The sequence below is a fragment of the Megalops cyprinoides genome, chromosome 1 (assembly GCF_013368585.1).
Source record: "Megalops cyprinoides isolate fMegCyp1 chromosome 1, fMegCyp1.pri, whole genome shotgun sequence".
Classification (NCBI taxonomy): Eukaryota; Metazoa; Chordata; class Actinopteri; order Elopiformes; family Megalopidae; genus Megalops; species Megalops cyprinoides.
The window spans coordinates 54,517,649-54,544,099 of record NC_050583.1 but is presented as its reverse complement, the minus strand read 5'-3'; the positions used below and the strand labels follow the sequence as shown (position 1 = coordinate 54,544,099).

Genomic DNA, 26,451 nt, shown 5'->3' with positions numbered 1-26,451 from the left:
AAGGTCACGTCTTATAGCGCACGGCAAGACGGGTTCTTAGTGGATAATCCCATGAAAGGAGAGCCAAATCTTCAGGGCCAAAAACCTCTGGCTCCTTGCGGTCCGTGCACACATCACAGCGTCTGACCTGACCAAGCGCTATCGAGCATAAAGATACCAACCACGCAAGTGGTTCAGACATCATATGAAAGTGCCATATATTACGCGGAAGACCGACCCGATTTACAATCGATTATTAATCCTTAGGGATTTCCTGCCAGACACGGCGTGATTTAAGAATTGATGAAACGCTAAGGTGAATGTTCCTTTCGATATTTCGGACAGAATGACAAATTAAAGAGACACAAGTAATAAATCTACGACTGCTGACTGTCGCAATTATTAAAAATTGCCTTTATGTTACACATTTAACATCATGCCTGAAGTTCTGATTCAATTTATCATACTATATAAAACTGGTGTAACCATCTTATGACACGTTGACATATTCTTATTTTTTTAACTTCCTAAACAATCGTGCTAAACAGTGACCAAAGGGAACGTTGAAGGTGTATATTTGTTTGTTAGAACATCCACGTCAAATCCTATGCTGTCGTAAACGCCAACGGGAGCGATCAGCTATTGATTCCCATTGAAATTCTGCATTGGGAGAAATGCTGCAGGTGGTGGTGGGGGGTGATGTAAAATGGCTACTGCAGTTTGGACCACTTTTACCTGAACCCCGATTCAAAAGTATGACCAGTGTTGCCAACAATATACAATGTCATCTCTTAAATCTAATATTTTAATAGAAAAAAATGACGGCGTTTATTTGTTTACCATATCATTGGAAAGTGCTGGGTCCGGCTGAGTTGCATGCATCAAAACAGTAGTTATTTTGTTTAAGAATGACGTTTACGAGTAATTAATGTTCTGGCACGTCCAACGCAACAGTAAATCACGAATAATTACGAATATATGTCTACACCTTCTGAGAGAAACGACAAACACAATATGCTTGAAGAGACGCTTTACAACTACAGCCAACTGAAGACCTCGAATTAAAAAAATACATATACATTTGTGTGTTAAACCTTCGAAGAGGTTAATGAAATTTATAATACCCGTTATATCAAGACTGATAGAGGATACGGCGACACCTTCACTATATATGGCTAACAGTGAGATTCCTTTCGAGGTTTGCGGGCTGACGGCGCAGCCCACACTATCTGCAGTGTAGACTTGGCTTACAGAAACGCTTGATATAAGGTAAAGCTCGAGTAAAGCCAGCAAGTGTCTCAAACTCATACAGTGTTCATACACCCGCATGCCAATGCCTCCATCCTTGGGTAACTGCAGTTATTCTGGTCCAAAGCTCGCTGACAGTGTAATAGGATGCGGAAAAAAATCAAACCACTCCGCTAAAACCGTGCTGCAAACTAGATTACGATCATCAATACTGACTTGCACATCCCTTTGCGACAAAACGGAGGTCTGTTTAGGAAAACACAGCTCGTCCGGTGAAAAAGGTTTTCATATGTCACCGGACAATGCGGTGCCTTCTCCCCCAGACGTTTTCGTTCCAAGTCAATTAATGCGGATCTATCTAGCAACAGTATCGCTTTGCGCAAATATGAGGCATAGTTGGGTGTCATGTAAAATTCACTGCAGCTAGCGGTAACTCCCTTCAGCGATAAACACCAACCCAAACTCGGGAAGCGAGAAAAAAAACCGCGGTGCTGCAGTGTATATCCGTTGACAAATACTCCACGAAAATTCTCTCAAATCGCTTGTACTTACAGTTCGTAAGAACTGGATTTCATCTTCGCCTTCTCCCCCTTCAGCCATGGTTACCCGTGGTTAAGACAGCTGGACGGAGAGTTGTGGAGGCGGCGGCAGGTTGAACGCTGTAGCGATGTAGCGAATGTCTCCCAGTGCATTCTCATTGGACGGACAGCATACCCAAAGGGAGGAGTTGGGCAGGTACACCAACACAGCCAGTGACGAACGCACTGCTCCCCCTACCGGACAGGCCAGACCAGGGCAAGCCTGGCAGTATAACTTCGCCGAGCGTAAGAATGTGCCACCTAAATTAACTTCCACACAAAATAAAACGACACCAGGGAAAATGAGCTGTGCAGTGCCATTGTTCTGTGAAAGCAATAAAAGCTAATACGAGCGTATTCTTTGGTTTCTGCAGAGTAACATTCTCATCTTTCCTCCCTTCCAGCACATTAGTAGACACTCTTATCCAGAACGACTTCAAGAACAACAGAACATGAGTGTATCAATTCAAGTCGAATGAGCAACAGTGTCAGACCAGGCTAATAATACCCCGAGACCAGTGGCTGTGAGCATAATACTGTTTAGGCCCTACGCTAAGACCCACTTAAGGCACCCTACTGCTCATGGGCACTCTTTCTCCCTTCTCCTCAGTGTTCCTCCAAGCCTCTTCACCTCTGCATCTGACTATCACTCTTTTCTACCTCAGAATGTTAATGCTGCCTAGGACCATACTACAGACCTTCCCTACAGGATAAAATCCTTCGGTTCGGTTCACCTAAGGTTCCTCTTTGACAGGTAGCAAGCATGGCAAGTTGTCTAACATGACAAAAGACAGCCCTGATAACAAATGTCAAGTCGGTGAAAACATTTGGATTATATTTAAAAGGTGACAAGGGTTCGGGCTTAATGGAATAGGGATCAATGAATCAATCAATATCACGTAGACATGGCCTTGATCCTCACCGTACGCCCTTGATGCACGCATTCAAATTTTCATGCGTATAACTGAAATTGTCACGGGCTATTACAGACGCAATCACTTTTGCGGCTATGAGGTCACACGGAACAAAAGCTAAACCATGAACACAAGACAGCTCGGTTTTGACAGTATGTATTGGAATGAGTTTCGGTGTCATTTGTCACGTAACGCAGCACCGTTATTACAAGCCAGAGGAATTTCTTAAGTTGTCACAGAGCAAAATGAATTCATGCCGATACATCACAATCGCGCTCTGTTCTGGTACGACGCTGACTGGTAATGGGTTTTAAATGATGAGACATCAGTCCACAGACAAGACAAAGTATGTTTCTGTTGTTCGCGGCATGTGAGGAATATAAATCAATACTTGGATTAACCCATACCGGGCCGGGGGACATATCAGAAATAAAATGAAGCGTGGCTATATTATTTCATATTTCACCACTAGCAGTGCTGGACTTCAAGACTGGCCTTGAGAACTGAAAATTTTCATTGGTGACATTACTATAATTTCAAGGGGGGAAAATTCCAAAAGGTGTACTACAATACATTTGAACAATATGTAGTGGATTATACTACAGTGTAGAAGCTCCCCATAGGAGCAGAACAATAATGGCTGTGGAGACTGTGTACAGCTTTCAGCAATGACCAACTCAAATCTTGGATGTCCAACCATACACTCATTTACTCAGTCATATATCTATTTAACTTTTCTTAAACAATAAATCACAGCTGAGGACTGTATTCTTTATCTGACCAAAAGAGATGTGTTAATACAGTGGCCTTCGTGTCGAGGTGTAAATGCATACAGCTAATTAATTGAACCACTTACGAAAGGATAATTAATTGAAACAAAAAGTCTGCATGTCTGTAGCCCTCCAGAAAATTAGTGCAACACCCGTGGGTCATGTACACAAGTGTGTCCCCTATGGGTCAGACAGTGTATTGCTTGCTGCTCTACCTCAATACACCTCTGACAGTCTACACAGGATAAAATTACCTATGACTTCCTGCTATCAAAGCTGTGAGATTTATCATTTTGCATTTTATAAGACAGCGGGCCTTGATATTAACCCATAATGTTTTCATTTCAAGGTAGAAATACCAACCACAAAGCCACTTAACTGTATGACTACATAATTTATGTAATCTTGTAATGCCAGTAGAGAAATGTCTTGTCACATTGTATTTTCAAAAACATTTTTGCTTTAAAACAAACTGGACCAACATCTTAATTATTCAGAGTGTGATCATATAAAGACTGTAGCACCGTTTTTCTTTTTTTCCCAGATATAATAAAAAGATTAAGACCGTCTTAAAAGGTTAAACCTGTAAAGTCCATGTGAAGTACAGTTGTTGTAAACTAACACAGGGGATTTTGTTGATAGGAATCCCCAAATACTTATAAGGTCAGTTGTATCAAATGTAAACAGACCGTTGTATCAAATATGAACACAGAAATTCCAAGAATGGAATTAATAAACAAAGATAATGCTGGTTAAATCCCTTCACATAAAAAACATGTCCACTATAAAATCATATATTCTAAAAGTGACGTTCTGTACATAAGTATGCTACTCTGAGGGGGGTATTTCACTTATTTCTACAATAGTGACAAATTATCATGCTCATTCTGACATAATCTAAAACACCGTTTCTCAACCTTGGACTTGGGTCAGTGTTTAACTAAGAGCTTAATCAATCCTAATTAACAGAACGCCGCTGGAAAGGAAACCAGCATACACAGTGGGACCCCATTACCAGGGCCAAGATGCAACGATCTAAAATCTTAAATCTAAAATTCACGTTATGAAAAAGAGCTGATCATATTCTTTTAAGTCGGTTAAACATTAAGTGGAGGAGCATTCAAGTTTGAGTCTCTGCTGAAATGTAAACATAGGCTGAATCCGCCCACAGGGGGGGCCATCTCCCTGTCCCAGCAACCCCGGTGGTGCGTCAGTCAGTGTTGTATCCGAGGATGGGGCCCAGCCACCTCTCCACCTCCGCAGTGGGCATCTCTTTCCTCAGGGCGTACTCTTCCACCTGCAGGAGGCAGCAGAGAGGCGGAGAGGCGGAGAGGCAGAGAGAGAGAGAGAGAGAGAGAGAGAGAGAGAGAGAGAGAGAGAGCGAGCACAGGTCAGTGGCAGAGCCACAGCTCAGAAGCAACTCCCACCTCGCCTCACTAGCAAGAGAGCTTCACCATCCCACGGCTCTCTGCACACACGTATTCACAACCAAGCAGACGGGGACAAGCACCTGCTCCTTGGTGATCTTCCCCACGGCAAAGTAGCTGGATTTGGGGTTGGAGAAGTAGAGTCCCGAGACGGACGCCGCCGGGGTCATGGCCAGGGACTCGGTCAAGGCGATGCCTTTGGAAACAAACACCAATCATACGCGTTGCCCACCCCCCCTATGGAGCTGGAACTCCCCAAGTGGCACCAGACAAAATGAGAGAGTGCGCAAGTCCCAGGCCAGCAGAGGCCCAGGTGGTAAAGTTACCCGTTTTCTCCTCCACGGCAGCCAGCCTCCACATGGTGAGCTTCTCGGTGTGATCCGGCTGGCTGGGGTACCCCGGCGCGGGGCGGATCCCTTCGTAGCGGATCCTGTGCATGTCGGACGCACCCATGTCTTCCTCTGCGCAGTACCCCCAGAATTCTTTTCGGACTCTGGCGTGCAGCTCTTCAGCAAACGCCTAGGGGACAGGACCGCGGCTCATCACCAGTGCAAGTGCAGGTAAACTCACCCACAGAGTCAACCAAACACCACACATCTGGCTCCGGGATGCAAACCCATGGCCTCCCTCAAGCAAAGACACAAGGATGCAATGTGACCCCACACACAGACTTCCAGTAAAATCAATATCACCCCAGCCATCTGGGAATGACAACCGATCTATATCGCTGCCGAGAGGCCCCCGGGCAGTGATGCTGGGAAGGCAGGAGGGCAGTCTCACCTCAGCGAGGCGGTCAGCCAGCGCTTTGACCATAATGCTGTTGTAGTCGTCCCCCTGCGCCTCGAACTCCTTGCTCAGCTCCTCGGCGCCGAAGCAGGCCACCACGAACATGCCTATGTAGTCCGGGACCCCGCTGTCCCCCGGAGCCACGAAGTCCGACAGGCACAGGTAAGGCTCCGTGCTCGAAGAGTCCTTCTCTGCCTGCTCGCAAAACATTACCCCATCAGACAGACCGTACAACACTGTCCGATAAAATCACTGTTACACAATACAAGCACGGCCAGGACATTAGGAAGTTGTATAATACCGACTGAAAACAGGAAGAATGTATATTGGGCTTAGGAAATACAGGATGTGCGGGGAGGCAGCATTTGCAAAATGAGAACACGTGGTGAACAAATAGGGTATTTAGCAAAAACAGTCAATAACAGTTAAGATGTATTTATGGCGGAAAGGGCAAGGACTTAAGTCATGTAGTGATGAGAACCTGTTATCTGTTGGGAAATTAGTGTTGTGGTGGCATCAATTCAGTGCCATGTACAGGGAGAAGGAAGAAAAAGTTGGCTTTAAGCTATAAGATAAATGTGACCATTAACTTGAGCTGAAAAACATCCATATCCAATCCATTCATAAATGGACTGTAACTGAAAGTGAGCATCCATGAAACGGAGTATTCTGTAGGCCCCCTGCTGCATGTGGGACAGTGCGACAAGCTGCAAGCGCTAACGACCAAAGTCACCTGCTGACGTAACCCGTGGAACTTGGCCACGGGCTGCGTGCTGCGCGGGAAGACGTCCTGATCGTAGACGTGGATATCGTCCCCGACGCTCTGGGCGGGCCAGAACCCCACCAGGCCCCGGGCCCAGAGCCTCTCGCCATCGACAAGCCTGTTCAGGAGCTTCTGGGCGTCGTCGAACACCCTGCGGGCCTCCTCTCCTGCGGTAACGCGACAGTCACAAACCCCTCTTTGCCTACGCACCCTGTTTTTAACCAAGGCGTTTCCCCTCACACATCAGGGGAATGCTTTTCTAGGAAAGTTACAAAATGCTGCCTGATGTGTGATGACACGACCTGACGTGCCACCAGGGGGGACAAAGTTCACACCGCTCTTCAGGAGAAAAGGTAGGGTGGAGAGACATACGGGGGGGACACGCCGTGGCTGGTGAGCGCATTACGGTGCGATGTGGCGCAGCTGGTGTTTAAGCACCAATCATTATCGGCTCGCATGGGGTGACAACCAACTACAAAAAACAGCTGTGCGGTGATCAAAGGCCACGTTTACCTCATGCTGTGTAACAAATACAGTGTAACTGTTACGATTTGTGCCGCCATGGGTTTTTCCCACTCGGGTTTGTAACCTTGTGAAATTGAGATCTGCACTCTGGGTGTGTAACTGAAACTGCAACACTATTCACTGGGGCAGCAGATCTTATTAGTGGTAATGGGGTTCAGGTCTATGACTGAGACACAGGCCTGTTGAAGCTCTGTAAATGAAGTTTAGAATGTGAGTGAGTGAGTGAGCAAAATAGTAGTGTTTGGGAAAGGCAACCTTTAAAACCAAAGAAAAGGAATAAATTGAAGTTTATAATTTTTTTCAAATTGTCTCCAAAACACATTCAAACACTAATGTGTGGACACACAATGTAAAGAAGAAAAAACTACTAATAACTTGAGAGGGATGACTAGTATTGACTTTTAACATTAGCTATTGAACCAGTGCTACTTTTTGTATCTGATGAGTAGAATGATCAAACTACTGCTTCTCTGCATTTGTGAGCCTAAGTAAATAATATTGAATAGAAAGTCGGGCTGATCTTACGGGTGACAAAGGAATTCCACATACCCACAGTTTTGTCTTTGAAGATTTTCGGGTACCCTCTGTTGGGGTACTTGCCCCTGAGCTGCCAAACGTCGAAGAAGGGCTTCCAGTCGATGTAGGCCGCCAGCCTGCCCAGGTCATAGGTCTCGAACACGTGGGTGCCGATCACCTGCGGCCGAACTGCCAGGGGGTACATGAATACCAGTCAGTCTCCAAGGCTACTGCACCAAAAACCAGCACAGCTCTTCAAAACTAGCAGCACCATCAAACTACACTCTGTTATATAACAAAAACTACAAACAATCACAGGGCTATTAGATCCTAGGTCCTCTTTAGATGACTGACACAAAGACCTGGCTATTTGTGGGTCTGATTAGACGGACACACATTGGCTGTGATCACAGCGTGTCTGATCTACTGGGCCCCTCACTTTCTTCAAGAAACATCTGAAGACACAGCTCTTCTGCGCTCACCTGAATACCTGAATATTGCTGAATCCTTATATGGCTATTTGTTTGCGTTGTACTCTGCCTCACTTGTAAGTCGCTTTGGATAAAAGCATCTGCCAAATGAATAAATGAATAAAAGTGTCTGTTGCCAGGGACGCACCTGGGCGAGGCTGGGAGAGCCAGTCCACATGTAGTCCCTTCTCCCGAGCTTGGCTGAGGGACAGGAAACGCCGGTCCTGGGAAAAGAGCAGCAGGTCAACTGGATGAATAATTCTCTCTCCACCTCTCCCCTCTCCACCTCAGCTACCGCATGGTGAGCATTCTGGTACAAAATGGCTGCCATGCATCACTGAGGTGGGCACTGCATTGATGGTGACTGCAGCAAATAAATCCTACCTTCACTGTAAAGTGCTATGAGATCCCTAACCCAATCTCTTATTATAATATTATCACTATTACATTACTGTCATTTAGCAGAAGCTCTTATCCAGAGCGACTTACATAGCTTACAATTTTTACATATTACCCATTTATACAGCTGGATCTTTACTGAGGCAATCCTGGGTTAAGTACCTTGCCCAAGGGTACAGCAGCAATGCCCCAGTGGGGGGCATTGTCTAACCCCTATTAGACATAGTAAGAAGGTTTTTGGTCCATAACGTCACTGCTGAATGTGACACAGCAGAGAGGATCCACTGATTAATTAATGGTTAGTCATTGTTATTATGATTATTATCGTACGCCAGCTTAGGTGGGAAACTGTGGGCGCAGAAATGCCTCAGCTCTCACAGTCACCCGACAGGGCGTCCCGCCCCCTTGCTCTCACCTTCAGAGAGTCGTAGTGGTCCTGTCTGATGTCCTCATACTCCTCCGTGACCTCCTCGAAGAACTCCTCTCTCATGTTCTCATCTAAAAGCTGAGAGCACTTCAGCAGGAGAAGGGGAGGGACAGTCAGGGCAGCACTACTGCAGGGTGAGGGCTCACTTATGTAGCACGCTGTCTGTGCTAAATTACTCAAGAAATATCTCGTTTGGTGACAGACAAGAGATGATAAGATAAAAGATGATACTGCGATGGAGTAATGGTGTAGATGCGTAATCCACGGTGAGGAGAGGACAGATCTTCTGCTGCAGAGGAAGCAGGCGTAACATGTCATTGGCCTTCGAAAGAGCTCTGCAGGCAGAATGAAAGCCTCCTCCACCATAGCAGTTACCAAATCCCAACTGCTCTACAGTGGCTTCGGAAAGTATTCGGACCCCTTCACTTTTTGCACAGTTTTCGATTTTTAATAAATTGTCTTTTTGGGTTATTTTGTGCAGAATGTTGCCCAAAAGACATTTAATCCACTTTATATTAAGTCATTAACAGAACAAAGTGTGCAAAAAGTGCAGGGGCCTGAATCTGAAGCCACTATATCTGCGTCTGTCACTCCTTACAAGGACATTTCACACATGCATAGTAGTCTTCTTCTGCACATCTCACATGGGCTCACTTTTCCTTTCTATTAATACATATTAATACCATATTAACAATTTATGTAATACTGTATATTAATATATTTTGGCAATAAGAGGCTGTAAATCCAGTCTTGGACGATTATCAGAATAAGTTCTCGAAGAGATGTGATTAAAACATCAAATTTCATAGACGGCCTATTGAAAAATCAACCATGAAAATGTGTGATTCTGCAAAAAATACTCCAAGGGCTGTAATATAAAAGGAAATCTTTCGGATGGCGTGAGACACTGTATGAGAATGTAGCTGAAGAGGCTCGTCAGACAGGATGCTGCGTTCCCAGGAATAGCTCTCATTAACACTTAATCGCCAGTCATCGTCTGATGATTACCCGCACTCAGATTCACTCGGTCTCCACCTATAAAGAGCTGCAGCACGGCGCTCGGGCAGGGCCATGATGAAGACACTCACCACCACCACGCTGCGGGAGGCGTCCAGGACGTGCACCACGGGGGCGCTGTACCGCGGGGCGATCTTCACCGCCGTGTGGGTCCTGCCACAAACACAGCAGAGCACACGCTGCGGTCAGGGGCGGCAAACAGCGCAGCACGACACAGCACAGCACGACACAGCACGACAGCACAGCACGACACAGCACAGCACGACACAGCACGACAGCACAGCACGACACAGCACAGCACGACAGCACAGCACAGCACGACAGCACAGCACAGCACACGCTGTGGTCAGGGCCATCAGACAACACAGCACGACACAGCACAGCACGACACAGCACAGCACACGCTGTGGTCGGGGCCAACAGACAACACAGCACAACACAGCACAGCACGACAGCACAGCACACGCTGTGGTCAGGGCCAACAGACAACACAGCACAACACAGCACAGCACAGCACAGCACAGCACAGCACAGCACAGCACAGCAGTCAGGGCCAGGAAACAGCACAGCAGTCAGGGCCAGTAAGCAGCACAGCAGTCAGGGCCAACAGACAACACAGCACAGCACAGCAGTCAGGGCCAGGAAACAGCACAGCAGTCAGGGCCAGTAAGCAGCACAGCAGTCAGGCCAGGGCCAGGAAACAGCACAGCAGTCAGGGCCAGGAAACAGCACAGCAGTCAGGGCCAGTAAGCAGCACAGCAAAGCACAGTAAAGCACACACCGCAGTCACAACCAGTAAACAATACACCACAGCAAAGCACAGAGGGACTGTGCACAGGGGTGGCGCATCGCCTACTTGGAGGTGGTGGCCCCTCCGATGAGGAGGGGAGTCTTCATGCCGAGCCTCTCCATCTCCTTGGCGACGTAGATCATCTCGTCCAGCGAGGGCGTGATCAGTCCGGACAGGCCAATGATGTCTGGGTAGGGAAGACATGGATTAATGCAAACAGCACTGGCTTAACTAGAAGACGGGATATCTCGGAATAAGTGTAACCTTAGACTACTGAATGGCTACGTCGGTACAACAGAATAGCACCCTATTCAGCCTAGGTAGGTTTGGCTATTTGCATCTGCACTAGCCAACTACATCTGGACAGCCTGGATTCAGCATGCATTATGCTACTACATGCATCTGCCTGAGGGAGGTGGCTTTACAGACAAAGGGGGTTTAGGCAGAAAAGTTTATCACGATATCTGACAGAAACTTCGATAGGATTGATTAGCAGTCCGCCCAAATTACATTACATTATTGGCATTTAGCACACGCTCCTATCCAGACAGACTTACATCGTTTACAATTTTTGACATGTTACCCATGTTGTACAGCTGGATATTTACTGAGGCAATTGTGGGTTAAGTACCTAGCCCAAGGGTATAACAGCAGTGCCCCAGCGGGGAATCGAACCAGCAACCTTTCGGTTACAAGTCCTTACTACTATGCTACACTGCCGCCCAGTTGAGTGCTGGGAGGTTTTTGGCTGCTTTAGCATTTTTTCAATAGCAACTAAAACTCCACTGTTCTTGATTTGCATGTCATGCCAATAAAGCAATTCACAAAAGGACTCTGTCTAACGCCGCCACAGCTTTACTGTTTGAATCTGACACGGGCAGAGATGTGTGTAATGACTGATAATCACAGCTGATAATCAGGCACATCTAAATGACAGGCATGAAACTTTAAAAGATGCTTTACCGTTTTTAAAATAACACTTAATGAAAACAATGCCAGCTAAAGACCACATTGCTGTGCTTTCTCAGGATAACAACCAGCACCGCTGCTGCAGGCGGGGGGGGGGGGGGGGGGGGGGGGCACGGACCCAGACTCATGGGTCTTTATCTGATAATTTCACCCTGTCACCGTTAGCCGGGTGCTGTTACCCGTTTTATGTTTTTATGGTCCATTCCATAATTTGCATGCTCAATCTCATTGGACGGATTGCAGAGACCAGCATTGTTGCTATCATGGCTAAAGCTGGGCTTTTTTTTTTTTAGAACTGCTCATAAAATGTCAAGGCCAACGAGCATTTTAGCGGGCTATACACCACTCAGTTTCATGCATATTACTCCAGTATTCAGTGCAGCAGAACATAAAAGGACATACGAACCCTTTAATAAAACATGTGAAATCTGGCTCATCAATAATTGGCTGAAAACTTGATGGAGCTGCAGTCAGCATGAAAGCAGGACAGACTGAGCGCGGGTTCAACTTTGACGCCTCGGGGAAACCCACCTGCTTTGTGCTCAATGGCCTCCCTCAGTATCTTATCGCAGGGAGTCATCACCCCCAGATCGATTACCCTGTGAGGGAACAGAGATATGACAAGATGAGCTTGAGCGCTCTATCAACGCGGCACAAAGACCTCCGTGGCGCTGCAATTGAGTTCAACACGTCGAAACGTAATGAGGACATCACCGGATTTTCTGGGAATCCCTTTCCTCTGCGAGGAGGAGAAGTTGCAAGAGCAATATTCTCTGGGAGGCTGCAGACCTCTCGGTGATTGATGCTCCCACTCATTCGGTAATTATTTTTACACCGAAAGCAATCCTGCGCACACATCGCTCTCTTAATATCACACGTTCTCCCGCTATGGGAGAGCCTGTTTCCACACTCACGCATACTGATTCACATATTTCAGCAAAAAAAAATAAAAAAGGCTCGCATTCACACTGAATCATCCTTCATGCTCCAATCAGGACCAATCTCGGGATCACAAAGAGACCCTCTGGGATGCCAGCTGGTATGCACGCCTCTGGCAAGTCAGACTGGTGCCGAGTATGAAAGATAGATGAGCGTGACATGGGCCTTACCTGAAATTGTTGCAGCCTAGGACCACGGACACAATGTTTTTGCCGATGTCGTGGACGTCCCCCTTCACTGTGGCCAGCACGATCGTGCCCTGGTACGGATCCTACAGGACAGAGGAGGAAGCCAAAGTGAAGTCAAGCTATTTCGGCCTGGACCAGGGAGAAGTTCAAACTTCAAGTCTGCAGGGAATAAAATTCAACCAAGAAGCCACGTGGAGAGGTCCTACACTCCCAAAACAGCTGGAATAAATCCAAGAATATTTATGATGCCATTTGATTTTTAGGAGTAAGAAATAACGCCAACTAACTCCTTTCAAATGCACAGACCTTCCTCAGGGCATCTTCTGTGGGAGCACAGGTGCTTTGGACTTGATATGGGATCAATTTTGTACCTGTGCACCCCGATAACCATCACATAAAACACTCAGGACTGAGTGCTTTCAGCTCTGTGGATAGTAAGTGATAACATTCTGGCATGCTGTAAGCAGGGCTGTCCTTTTATCACTTGTTCTTCTGAATCAAGCGTCATCCCCTTGAAGGGACGAGCAGGGTGAGAGGGACGTTGACCGGCTCACCACTTCTTCTGTGGAGCCCGAGGCGGCCATCATCTCCTCCCTCTCCTTCTCCATGAAGGGGATCAGGTACCCGACGGCTTTCTTCATCACACGGGCCGACTTGATGACCTGCCTCAGAAAGACCTCCACGTTAGCCCGCCCCCATAGTTGCTGCCTGATGAGGCAATGCGCGCACGCCGCCCCAGAGCCGAAGGCATGCGTCTCGAACCAGCCAACTCAGTGCAGAGTCCTCCATTCCCCCTGTGAGCGCATGTACTCGTGTATTTTATCAAAACGGCTAATCTGACACAATGTAATTTAGCCAAAAAACCTCAGCTCATTATGCCTCCGTCGTTTGTCACCGTCGGGTGGTTTCGCAACATCCCCGGCCTCATTAGTGTTCCGAGCTTCTAAGTAAAACAGCCAACATGTTCGCAAACACTTTGAAAACAACAGGCCGCCTAATGGCCCAAGGTAGATCTCTGGGCTGAGAGTGAGTGCTGAATGGTGTGTTTTCCCTACCTGAGGCAGGAACATCTTCCCTGCTCCAAACAGGTCCCCGACGACCTTCATCCCGTTCATCAGGGGCCCCTCGATGACGTGCAGGGGCCGCGGGTACTTGTCTGCCTGAGCCCGGGCCTCCTCAGTGTCCTCCACCACATACTTCTCAATGCCCTGCAATGCAAACACGCAAGCACGCATGCATGCATGCATATACAAGCATACACACACACACACACATACAAGAGCACACATACACACACACACACACACACACAAACACCCCGGACACACATAGCCACAAACATACACATTCAAACACATTCACGCGCACACACACACGCACGCAGACACACACAAACACGGTTTCAAACAGAAGCATAACGTCTCTGCCACACAGTCCGGTACATGAAAATCTTATATTGAGAATAAATTATAAATATGTAAACTAAGGCCATTTTGGAATATTGCAACATATTTCTGCTTTGCATTACTAATAATAGGTCATGTATTTCCAGTATATTATTGGGCTGAACAGAACATGTCTCCATATGTTACAATACATTGCACTATCGTATGGGAGTGGTTAGCAGTGTAACCAAAGCAGACTTCGCACCTTGATCAGAGCATACTCCAGCCGCTCCTCCACAGTGCCCCCCCTCCACTCGTCCGTCTGGACCACCTTCTTGCCGCCTTTAGCGTTGTTCTGCAAACGAGCACATCAGTTACCAACGCTGCACCCGTCCACTCCTCGGAACAGCGTGGAAAGGGTCTGCAAAAGGCAGCCGATCCATGTGCGTTACGTAACGCTGCAACATCTGCAAATACTACATTATTGTCTGAATAGAGCCGAGCACACATGTTGCAGCAGTACTAACAAACGTGCGCGGTTTACAGCTGTAGAGCCGGATCGTGGACACGTACAGGCAGCGACTAATGCCGCAGTGCGCGAGCCAGTTGCTTAACTCGGGCCCTGCGGCTCCTGCATCTGCTGCTTCTCTCCAGCTGACCTCTTAATCAGCCCTAATCAAGCTGTTAAACCAACACTGATCTGACCTGGAGCTCTCTTCCCACTTATCTGCTATCTACTACAGCTCCTTTGACAAAGAATTTCCTATTGAGGCAAAAGGTTAAACTCACTTCAGATAACAGGGGTAGGAGTTGTTTCTTTGACAATAGTTTTCCTAATTTGTTCCCATTCAACAAATCAGAAATACAGATGAGTATTCAATTTAATGTAGCAGAGTCAACAGCCCTCGTTACAATGAGCCTAGGCATGCAGTAAAGGAAGGTAAGATCAAGGCAATACCTGTACGTACAGTAGGGCTGGGCGATATGGACCAAAAATCATATCTCTGTATTTTTAGGCTGAATGGCGATACACAATATATGTCTCACTATTTTATACGAAGTGGGTTAAATGTTCAGTTGTAAGTCAAAGCCACATGTGAGATGTCACAGGCACTTTTATTAAAACAGACTGTGATCAAAATAAAATGCAAAGACAGCGTTTCCTTCCCTGTTTGAAAATATACAGCTGCAAAACATGTAAATGAAAAATTATATAAAATAAATAGCCTATATTAAATAAAAATAGGCCTATCTCTGAGAATGCCCCTTCAGTTGTTTTCAACAACAATAACAGACTGATTAAAATAGAATACAATTACAGATTTTCCTCTCCTGCTTAACAAAACACACAGCTGTGCAAATAACAATAAAAATGTAAACAGAACAAAAATAACAACAGCCCTACCCTGTTTGAAAATATACAGCTGCACAATATATCAACATGTAAATGAAAAAATATATAAAATAAATAGCCTATATTAAATAAAAATAGGTTTATGTTGGTAGCACTTTCTGATAAGGTAATTCCGACTATCAGAACTTTCTATAGTTATATCCTGGTAGTCTTTTCTGATAAGGTTTAGAATATCAAAATACGCTACATAAAGTTTTATGTTGGTATTGATTAGAGTGTGTTGATGGACAAGCTAGACTACAAATTTACATGTCAGCATGTAAACTAGACTGTCAAAATACATACCGTTTATGTGATGGATAAATTGTAAGTAAGCTATGCCTATTACTAAAATTTACTTGACAGCATTTTCGAAATTGCTGTTGGATGAATTAATGACAACAATAATGGTAGGTAAGGTAGCGCAACCTACTTACAGTAGTATTTCCCGATAGCGTAGCAAAGATCGATAGATATGACTATCGATCTACGCAACGGTAGGACATTTCGAAAAGGTAGTAGAGATCAACAGAACACCGGGTTTGCGCACAGACGCAGAGGGAGAGTGGGGGCGGGGTTTTGCACAGAGAGTGTGAGAGAGGAGAGATGCAAACACTGGCACGGCTTCACGGAAGAAGCGGGTTATGTAACGCAACATAAAACTATTTCAATATAAACGGTATTGTCTCATCCTATATCTCGTTCGAAAATATATAGATATACCTTAAAAAGTCTATATACCGCCCAGCCCTAGTGTACAGTAAGGAGAGTAAGATCACACAGACAATTCTACACATTACATTACGGTCATTTAGCAGAAGTTCTTATCCAGAGTGCCTGACACAGCTTACAATTTTTACATGCTGTCCATTTATATAGCTGGATATTTAATTAGGCAAGTCTGGGTTAAGCACCTTGCCCCAGCATACAGCAGCAGTGCCTCAGTGGGGAATTGAACCAGCAACCTTCTGGGTAAGAGCCCTGCTCCTTACCATTATGCTACACTGCCGCCCCATTCTCTGCACACCTGTGCATACAGTGAGGAAGGTAAAATCAAACAGACAGTACCTGTGCATACAGCAGCAGCTTCTCGGTGGCCTCTGGGTCTCGGTTCCAGATCAGGTTCTCACACAGCTGCAGCAGGTCCTTGTCGATGTCGTCATAGACCGGGAGGTTCCCCGCGTTCACAATGCCCATGTCCATCCCGTCCTTGAGACAAAGAAATGGAGACACGCCCGTTACCATGTGACTCGCGGCCGCCCCAATGAGCAGGCCCCCAGGACGGCGGATCGGCGCACCTTGATGGCGTGGTACAGGAAGGCTCCATGCATGGCCTCCCGGATGGCCTCCATCCCCCGGAAGGAGAAGGACAGGTTGGACAGGCCTCCACTGACCCTGGCCCCCGGCAGCGTAGCCTGCAGATCATTCCAGAGAGATCACTGCCAAATCATGTTCACACCGCACACCTTCATATATAGTGCCTGCTTAATGCATTGCAGGTTATTCCATGGAGATCACTGCCAAAGCATGTTCTGTAGTTGTTCATAGTTGAAACACATTCTTCTATCACAGACTGCCTTCTTCAGGCTACACCTCTTCAGCACAGCACAGACCCACCTCTTCAGGCGACACCTAAACCTCCTTACCCAAGCACAATCTTTTGTTCCTCTTATGTGCAATAATATACGTGACAGCATATTTCAGAGTTTTATATAATTTGGTCTGTTGAGGTGTACTTGCATGTGTGTGGTATTTGTTAGCATTATATTCTAATACGTAATGTAATTTGTAATAGTAATTGTGATAATCTGTAATGTGAGCTTGCTGACTGTTAAACAATGTGTAATGTATTTATGTTTGCACAGATGATAAGGCATACAGGTGCAAGTTTACTGCATGTGTCAAAATTTCACCCTTGTCATAAAAGTGATTAAAATAAATATCAGAAACAAAAATCAACAAGAGACTTGATTACTTACTCGCAGCTAACTGATTTTACGCCACAATGTCAGGCACATAAAACCTTGAATGTACTTTGTATATATTGATCTGTTGTGGTTATCGGAGCAGAGTTTGTACCTTGATGTGCCTGGTAGCCTTGATGAAGTTGATAGCGTACATGTTGTGCTCCTCCATGCCAGTGCCAATGGTCAGGATGTTGGGGTCGAAGATGATGTCATTGGGGTTGAAGCCAACCTTATTGATCAGGAGGTTGTAGGCCCGGGTGCACACCTGGACTTTGTGCTCTGTGTCCGTTGCCTATGGAAACAGATGAATCTGAACGAGTGGGACCATCTGTGCATTACCTATTGTCCTAGTTTGACCAAATAGCTTGATTGCTTTCCTGCTGAGACATCACAGTCATAAATTATTGCAGGGATAGTGTTACTGAAATAATGAAGCTAAAACTGAAAGGACATTCCTAAAAAGCACCTAAAAGAAAAACTATCATTATAGCAAACGTGCCAGCAACCAGCTCTTCAGTTCAAACTGGCCAGACGAGTACTTTTGAGCAAAAGCCAAAAAAAACAAAAATAACCATGAAGGGATATTTTAGGCATTCTTTTTTTTTTAATAGCCCTCGCTAAAAATGTACCTCTCCGCACAGTAGTTTCAAACAATCAATTATTCTGAGCTTTGTTTCGGATGAAATCGATTCTTCTCTGGAGGGCTTAATAACGGTTGGGGGCAAATAAGGACAGAGACATACTGTGGCTGCTTAAGCATTCCATTACTAATTTAAGCCAACACACAAGTGCGGCATGAACAGAAACACCTCTAGAGAGGGAAAACATGTGTATTCATATATGTGGAACATGCCAGAGCGAGCTAGAGCGTAGCCTGGGACATGGATCATTCCAGCCAATCCAGAAAAAAAAGGCTGCAGCGAGAGCGTTATGGAGATCTGTTTCTCAGTCACCTTCCAACAGGTAAAAAACAACGTTTGTACACAGCTGACCTACTCTACACCAGTTTCACACAGCCCTATACTATATAGAAACCCCAACACAAAGAACTTAATAGGCCTAGATGAAATTTAAACAGGAAATTGACCTCTCTACTACTTTCTTCGTACACACAGTCCTGTCCTCCGTAGAAAAACCCAACACAAAGAACGTTTCAGGTCTAGACAAAATTTGAAGTGGAAACAGACCTACTTTCTACTAGCTTCATAGTTCACACAGCCCTGCACAATGCAGAAACAGCAGACACGCAGAACTTTAAGGCCTAGACGTGAGACATATCCAAAGCGGGAGACGGACCTGGCCCTCCTCGTCGAAGGCCATGACGACCACGGCGGCTCCGTAGCGCCGGACGCACTTGGCCCTCTGCAGAAACTCCTCCTCACCCTCCTTCAGGCTGATGCTGTTGACGATGCACTTGCCCTGGCAGCACTTCAGCCCCGCCTCGATCACAGCGAAGTTGGACGAGTCGATGCACAGAGGCACCTGAGGAACGTGGCCCCAAAGGTAAGAGTTCAGAGAGGAGGAACGGGAGAGTCACTGCCAAATTTCGTAAGTTCATACCAGCCTGTTGTTCTGGGTATGGAACAGCACAATGCCATACAACCTTATTTGACCCCACAGGGAAAACAGGAGCTGGGCTGAAGCATAGCGATACATACTGAACAAGATGACAACACATTTACCACTTACACAATACATACACATACAGCAACATACACACATTAGCAATGTAAATGAGTGCAAAAATGCCCTTAGGAATGCTCTCAGGTACATTCAGCAAACAGCTGATTGTCAAGGTAGTACAAGGCCCTCTGTATTCGCAGGTGTTGGGAGCTTTCCATACAGATGGGACAGTGAGGCTTCATGAACCACAAAGTGGGTGGAGCCATCATCTGTTATCAGTGGCTTCATGTTTTGAACCAGCCATAGCATTTTGCTGTGGACAACAGAATCTCTCCATTGGTTGACAGCAGCGGTTCAAAGCACATGGTAGCTCTGCCCACTCTGGGGTTGAGGAGGCCACAGTGTCCCTGTCAGAGCAGCAAGGTAGCGCTGTATCTGGAGACCCTCCACACCCAGCAGTGCAGGCAGACTGGCTCACCCGCGCGATGTCAGGTTCGGAGGCGATGAGGTTGCAGAACCGCGTCATGGCGGTCGGGCCCTCCAGCATGCCCTCGTCCATGTTGATGTCCAGCACCTGGGCGCCCATCTCCACCTGGGCCTTGGCAATGCTCAGGGCCTCCTGGAGAATATGCATGCCATGGGCACCATGGGTAAGCCCATGTACAAACAAGCAATCCAGCCATATACATGTCTCAAACTACGCAAGTTAAGTAAGGGTCACGTTCTGAAAGTAACTATGCTATTTAGATTTTATGTTAACTCACATTTTACTCCCAAGCCATACAGATATATAAGTGTCCCCTACTGACCTTGCACTGAGGAATGGTGCCCATTTCATAAATACAGTAAGTAGTCCTTACGTATAGGCAACCTACCTCAAGGGGACTTATGTAAAGACAAGTTTAAATATGTCGGGTAATGCGTAACCCTGAGACTGAACGTGCATATAAGCCATTAGTCAGAATTGTGCACAGGGTTGGCACCCTTGCACTCCTCTGCTTACCTCATAGTTTCCCGCCATGATCAGTTTGGCGAACTTCCGAGATCCCGCCACGTTGCAGCGCTCGCCGATGTTGACAAAGTTGGTGTAGGGGCCAATGCGGAAAGGCTCTAGACCTGCACATGTAGAGGGGACAGGGGGGCGATACAACGAAGGCACAAAACACGACACCACAATCCAGTCAAAGCGCTACTGAGTTAAAGCGTTATTCAAACTTTCGTGAAGGCCGAGAAACAGCTAAGCAACAGCGAGATACGCAACCTGACAGGAGCATGTAGTCCTGGAAGACATCAGCAGGAGGGACCCTCGGCTGGCAGAGCTTCACTCCTTCCGCGATGGCCCTTCCGTCAGAGAGGACACTGTGACTGTCAGCTCACAAGCTCTCCACAGAGCACATCCACACAACCATTCTGACCTAGACTCATCCCAGTGCGACCCAATGTACTAACTATGGACTTTTATACCTCAGTCAACCTTTATCATGGCAACAGAAAGGGCGCATTTAATTGCTATAATCAACCAATTCCATTGCCAGTTTCTCCACAGTGATGTTAGCTTGAGTTTATCATGTTTTTACGGGGGAAATTCATTCACTTCATAAAATGTCCATTTAACAGCAGTAAAAAAATTGGCTTTTTCTAGCATATTTCAATTAAAAATCCTCATTACGAAAGGTAAAGGGAGTAAGAATCACTACAACACCACGTTAATGGTGCAAACATTTGTATTTTTCTCCCTGCAAATTCTAGTGATACTTGGGTTAAGATTAATTACCTGATATGTTCTGGAGTAGTTCCACAACAACCACCAACGATATTTACCAATCCATCCACAGCAAATTCCTACATACACAGAGACATAATTACACATTTTTTTCATCTATCCTGTTTTATATTTTTTTCATTGATTGATCTAGGTATTTACTTCATCAGATCAGGTAAAACACATTGCTCAACAGAATAAGAGCTGTGCCTCAATGGGGATTGAAACACACAGCCCTCCAGCTACAGGTGCAATGCACTCAGCCATACCACTGCCCCAGAGTTCCTGACAGAAATTTGAGAGCAGTCACAAGTAATTCCAAGTCCGGCATTAAACATGGCTTCTCTGTTTTCACAAGATAAGCCAATTACAATCAAGACTCAATATGCAATCATTGCTTAAATCCTAATGCACTGCCCACATTGTACCTCCGACTCATCCTGCCTCATCAATTCCACTGACCCTTCCAAGGCAGTCCTGTTCAATGTTCAATTATAGAGCTATTGAACCAAATATGTAAAGTTAAGAAGCGCTGGTGCCTGCGCTTAAAATGGTTACAGCATCACTACATAAGACAGTCACCTGGGAATGTGTTAATGAACTTCTGTGATGTACTGAAGTCCTGTTATGTGCACACACCCACAGGCAATGAATATTTGAAGCTCAGGAGTGGTTGCTCCTTTTGATAATATGGCACACTGTGTACCCTTCCCTTGTACGAGAGCGACCACATTGCTTGAGTTAATCAGCTTGTAAGCCTCATTAACCCATGCTCTGTCTCATATCCATGTGTATCCACCATCACAAACATTACTACAGAATCAAACAATTTCACAAAAAAGGCCTTGGAGCCATTACACTTACCTTTAAATGACTGGCAGTCACCTGTGGAGTTTCATCGTATCCTCCAAATGTATTAGGAAGACCTACAGCAAGCAGGCAGTGGAATTCACTTAAACCCAATCACAGCAAATCAAACGAAAAAGCAAAAGCGAAAGAGACTCAGTATACCTGCATTGGGATAACATATGATGAAAGCGGTGGTGCTCTTTCCAATTGCTTCGATGAAAGGCCTCATTTCAGAAGCGCCCAGGGCACAGTTCAACCCGATGCTGAAAGATGCCCCAGTGAATGAGTCAACCATTAAACGGCAGGATACACTTCTGAATAAATAAACTTCACTCACTGACGTTGCTGGCTGTGAGCTGCACCTTCTGAAAAGCATACACTGCACTTGAACCCCAGTTCTTCTCAGTGCAACAACTGTATTTCCCCATATCATGGCTCTCTACCACCACTCACCACAGCGGTTTAGCGTGAGATAAGCTTATGACGAAGGCCTCTCCTGTCTGGCCAGAGAGGGTGCGACCGCTCTTGTCCACAATAGTTCCTGAAATCTAAAACAGGCCATGGAAGAGACATCTAATATGTAGACGCTATTACACACATTACCTCAACAGTAAAATAATGTTAGTCAAAATGAATGTGGATTGAAGAAAAAAAAAAAGATTTCTGGACTTACAAATATGGGTTTTGGCTCATACTCCTTTTCAAAAAGCTTGTCGATTGCAAATAGTGCTGCCTTTTTGAAAAGAAAAAACAAAACATGTTTAAGAGCACCTTATGTAGAAAGAGAAGTCTGGACCCTGAAATAAACTGCCCTGCAATCTAGAAGTCTATAAGTGTGTAGTGAACAACACTTCTGGTAAGACCATACAAACTGTAGTACTGTCACAGTGATCAAAGGCTCTGAAAACAGCTGGATGGAGGAAGCAAGCCATGAGTTATCTACCTTTGCGTTGGCGGTGTCAAATATGGTCTCCACCAACAGGATGTCCACACCTCCATCCACCAGGCCTCGAGTCTGCTCAGCATAAGCCTCTGCCAGCTCATCAAATGCTGCAGAAACAAAGGGCATACTCTAACAGCTATCCAAAACCAATCTGAGAAAAATATGCCAACATGGACCTGACCTGGGCAGCAGTGTAGCAGAGTAGTAAGGAGCAGGGGTTGTAACAGAAAGGCTGCTGGTTCGATTACCCACTGGGGCACTGTTGCTGTACCCTTGGGCAAGGTACTTCATCCAGAATTGCCTCAGTAACTATTCAGCTGAATAAATGCATAACATGTAAACTTTGTAATCTATGTAAGTCACTCTGGATAAGAGCAGCTGCCAGATGACAATAATGTAATGTCACTAAATACTCACAATAACTTTAAAAAAAGAATAAAAGAAATGATGGACGAAACCGCAGGCAAGCTTTTAAATTCATACTTATGTTCCTGAAGTCCGGTCTTTCGACAGATGGCGACACCGACAGCGTTCTGTTGGTGGGGCCGAGTGCTCCCGCCACGAATCTTTTCACACCTGCGGACACGAAGCACCTGCTGTAACGTCTGCACTTCAGCTCTCACAGAGACGTCTTTATTCAGCGGGAGGAGCGCACCACACAGACCTGTCCGGGCAGTGACATCATCGGCAGCCTTCCTGGCGATCTCTGCAGAGGCTTTGTTCATGCGGTAGGCCTGCCACAAAGAACGCAATCAGTAAAACTTCATTTTTTTTTTTTATTTTAAAAGAAAATACAAAGGGGTTGACCCGTGAAATTTAACCATCACCATAACAGCTTGCAATGGATTAACTCCATAGGAAGCTCAAATGAGAGTAAGAAAAACTAGACAGTACAGCTGAGCTTTCAATTTTTCACACAGATCCACTATGGAAAAAATGCAATGAAAAATGTTTCCTATACATATATGATGGCACTATTATGTAAAACGCCTTTGGTTGTATATTGCAACGGACTGAGCCCCAAAGGAATCTGATGAGCCAGCACAATCTATGTAGCTCAAATACTGATGGGACTGTGAAAGGCTTCACTCTACTCCAATGTTTTTAATAGGGCTTCTCTCCACTGAATCATTCTCACCAAATGCTCCAGCCCATAATCAGCCTGTGCAACGCTGGTGCTGCTGAATGTGTTGGTTTCAATTATATCAGCCCCAGCAAGCAGATATTCCTTTAAAAAAAACAAGAGAAATGTGGTTATTCAAGCTGTATTTGCAAAACAAACATTACACTCACAACCAGAGGACATTAATAATCATCTTAACATACAACAGATGTGGAGAATGTATGACATTTAGATTTTTTTAATGCTGAAGTGCTGGTTAGTACAGAAAAACACTAACGTGCAAACAAATTGTCAGAGTGAATACTTATGTTTACAGTCTTCGATAACAATTCTTAACCAGTGTACTGAGGCAAAGTGGAGTGCTATATAATGTCATAAAGGTGATGCTCATGGAACACTTAAGTTAGAGTTGACCTAATTCCAAGTGTGAATGTTGTGACTTATGTCAGCAGGCACAAAACTGAACCACAAAAGATTTATCCTTTGATTTATCCTTTGCCCCATACCCCATACTTGCAAATACTGCTTAAAACAAACAGTAAAGTGTCTGATTAGTATTTTTTTTAAATCATACCTACAGAATTCTGACAGTTTGACTTCATCTCAAGTTACTTGAAAACACATAAAACAATGTGCCCACCTTATCTTTGGCAGGTTTGAGAAATATTGCCCTACAGCGGCTCTTGCCATGAGATGAGGTCGCAGGTTGTGTGATCACCTATGCGTGATGACCGTCTGTACCTTGTGTATCTTGTAGATGATATCTGGTTGGGTGATGCTAAGAAGGTCATTGTTCCCCTTCAGGCTTTTTGGGTGATCCCTGAACTCCTCTCCCCTGAAGTGGGACTCCTCCAGGCTTCTCTGCTGGATCATCGTTCCCATGCCACCATCCAAGACCATGATCCTCTTCTGCAGTATCTCCCTGAGTTCATCCTCTAGAGTGGTCTTGCTGCTACCTGTATGACATCATGTTCTTGGGACATTTGTTTTTCCACCCGGAATATATACCTTTTCATAAATTAACCTCTGAATATGTGACAAAATGAACGTGACATAAATAATCAAAAAAAAGGGGGGAGGGGGGGTCTTCAGCCGGGAGGGCAAAAAACTGCCAGACTGCTTTTTTTGTTGGAAATTGTTAAAGTTATGCATTTCCACACTCGTTCTACCGAAAACGGTATATTACGGACAGCTTGCCTTACTTGAGAGAACGGGTCAGCGGATCCAGTCATTGCTTCACTTGTTGACAGCTAGCTGACAGGCTAACTGTTACTCATTGACAAGCTAGCTTCATACGTCAACTAGTCCGACTACTCATTGGCAGGAGACTGTCGTCAAAATTAGGACAGCGTGGGGAGCTGAAAGAGGCTAGCTATGACCGGCTAGCTAGCCAATAACGTATATGCTCAACTTCTGATTTACACAAAAAGTTATGGATTAGCTATGTAGCTAGAGTTAACACCTGTTGCTTTTACTAAAATTTTTGATCTCGCCGACTTTTATCAAACGTAGCTTACTCATCAACAAGTAGCTACCTAACTAACTTAGCTAACGTTTTGGCTGTTTTAATGTTAGTCGTAACGTTTACTTAGCTAACTGGCATTGGCTATATATGTCTAACATATTAACAGTTAGCTAGCTAGCTCCTTTCCGTTATTTGTGCCATTTTGATCATTAACAAGCTAGTTAACACTTGTTATGTTCCATTAAGACATATGAAAACGATAACGTTACTGATCTGATGTTATTTTGCAAGCCAGTGCTAGCTATATGGAACTAGCCCATGTAACGTTAAGTCCAGCTACTACTGTTGAACTAACTCAACAGCCAGTTGAGTTGCGACACAGCAAGTACTTTACTATCTAGGAAATGAATAGCTGAAAATTCGCAAACCTTTAACAACGAATACTGTAAAGTTTTGAATGAATACCTGAATAATTGTGAATTGTAGGAGCCATTGCAGGAATCCTTAATCCCGATCTGACTGTTCCCCCGATGCGAAACAATCGTTTTAGCAGCGACTTGACCCCAGCGTTACAAAAATAATAAATCGTGACGGCCGTGGTCCGATCTTACGCGAGCCATGCAGTCTGGGAATGGGATGATAAGGCTATCAACTGCTGCAACTTTCGACGGACGGACCTGATTGAGAACTGTGCAACAAGTGACTATACTGCGCATGCGTCTGGTCCGCACATCCTGAGTTCGACCAGCAGGTCGAGGCCAGCATGTAGATAGACCGTGTTGCAGAGTTGTAGTAGGTAAGGTATGTACTACTCCTAAGTACCTCTTTAACAATGTGCGTTTAGATTCCTGGGTAGCGGTCGAAGTTATGTATATTAAGACGATAACCTCTCACTAAAGTAGTCAGTAGATTGCAACTGGCTGTTCACACTGATATGGTCATTGTCATTGTCATTGTCTTAGGACTGATCAGTGTTTTTGTCTGAAACAAACCTTCCGCTTCCTCAATCAAATTTTTATTTAGTAGGGTTTGCAACTCGACACCCTAGGGAGCTATCATGTGCAAAACCGGTTTTAAATTTGATAGCTACTTTGATACATCCAAAATCACCATGCCATCTCATTTTAAGATATCTAAAACTACAGATTGTATTATAAAACAACAGTATTTTTTTCAGTTTAATACCCACAACATGACTAGAAGACAAAAAACAGAAAATTAAAACAAAGAAAACAA

The 26,451-nt window shown here is 45.2% G+C and overlaps 2 protein-coding genes across 2 annotated transcripts in view; both read right to left on the bottom strand.

The window, feature by feature from the left end:
- The window catches only part of ryr2a (ryanodine receptor 2a (cardiac)), a 167,242-nt gene extending 165,363 nt beyond the window's left edge, over window positions 1-1,879 (bottom strand). Inside the window, exon 1 of the mRNA XM_036525633.1 lies at window positions 1,780-1,879. Within this exon, the coding sequence (XP_036381526.1) occupies window positions 1,780-1,827 (48 nt within the window). The 5' untranslated portion in view covers window positions 1,828-1,879. The remainder of the gene's footprint in view (window positions 1-1,779) is intronic.
- A 1,731-nt stretch (window positions 1,880-3,610) lies between these two features.
- On the bottom strand, window positions 3,611-25,867 carry mtr (5-methyltetrahydrofolate-homocysteine methyltransferase). The gene is made up of 33 exons (XM_036529221.1): window positions 25,681-25,867; window positions 24,492-24,706; window positions 23,766-23,855; window positions 23,292-23,361; window positions 23,111-23,203; window positions 22,628-22,734; window positions 22,358-22,417; window positions 22,138-22,232; window positions 21,847-21,947; window positions 21,700-21,761; window positions 20,848-20,915; window positions 20,335-20,414; window positions 20,077-20,189; window positions 19,552-19,692; window positions 18,747-18,932; window positions 17,563-17,742; window positions 16,782-16,898; window positions 16,552-16,692; window positions 14,356-14,445; window positions 13,761-13,913; window positions 13,260-13,367; window positions 12,688-12,788; window positions 12,110-12,177; window positions 10,676-10,796; window positions 9,891-9,972; window positions 8,791-8,889; window positions 8,125-8,200; window positions 7,540-7,695; window positions 6,436-6,632; window positions 5,697-5,897; window positions 5,243-5,435; window positions 5,000-5,112; window positions 3,611-4,786 (listed from the first exon to the last, which is right to left on the bottom strand). The coding sequence occupies exons 1-33, from the start codon at window positions 25,706-25,708 to the stop codon at window positions 4,700-4,702; spliced, it is 3,792 nt and encodes a 1,263-aa protein (XP_036385114.1). The 5' UTR covers window positions 25,709-25,867; the 3' UTR covers window positions 3,611-4,699.
- Window positions 25,868-26,451: the final 584 nt, after the last annotated feature.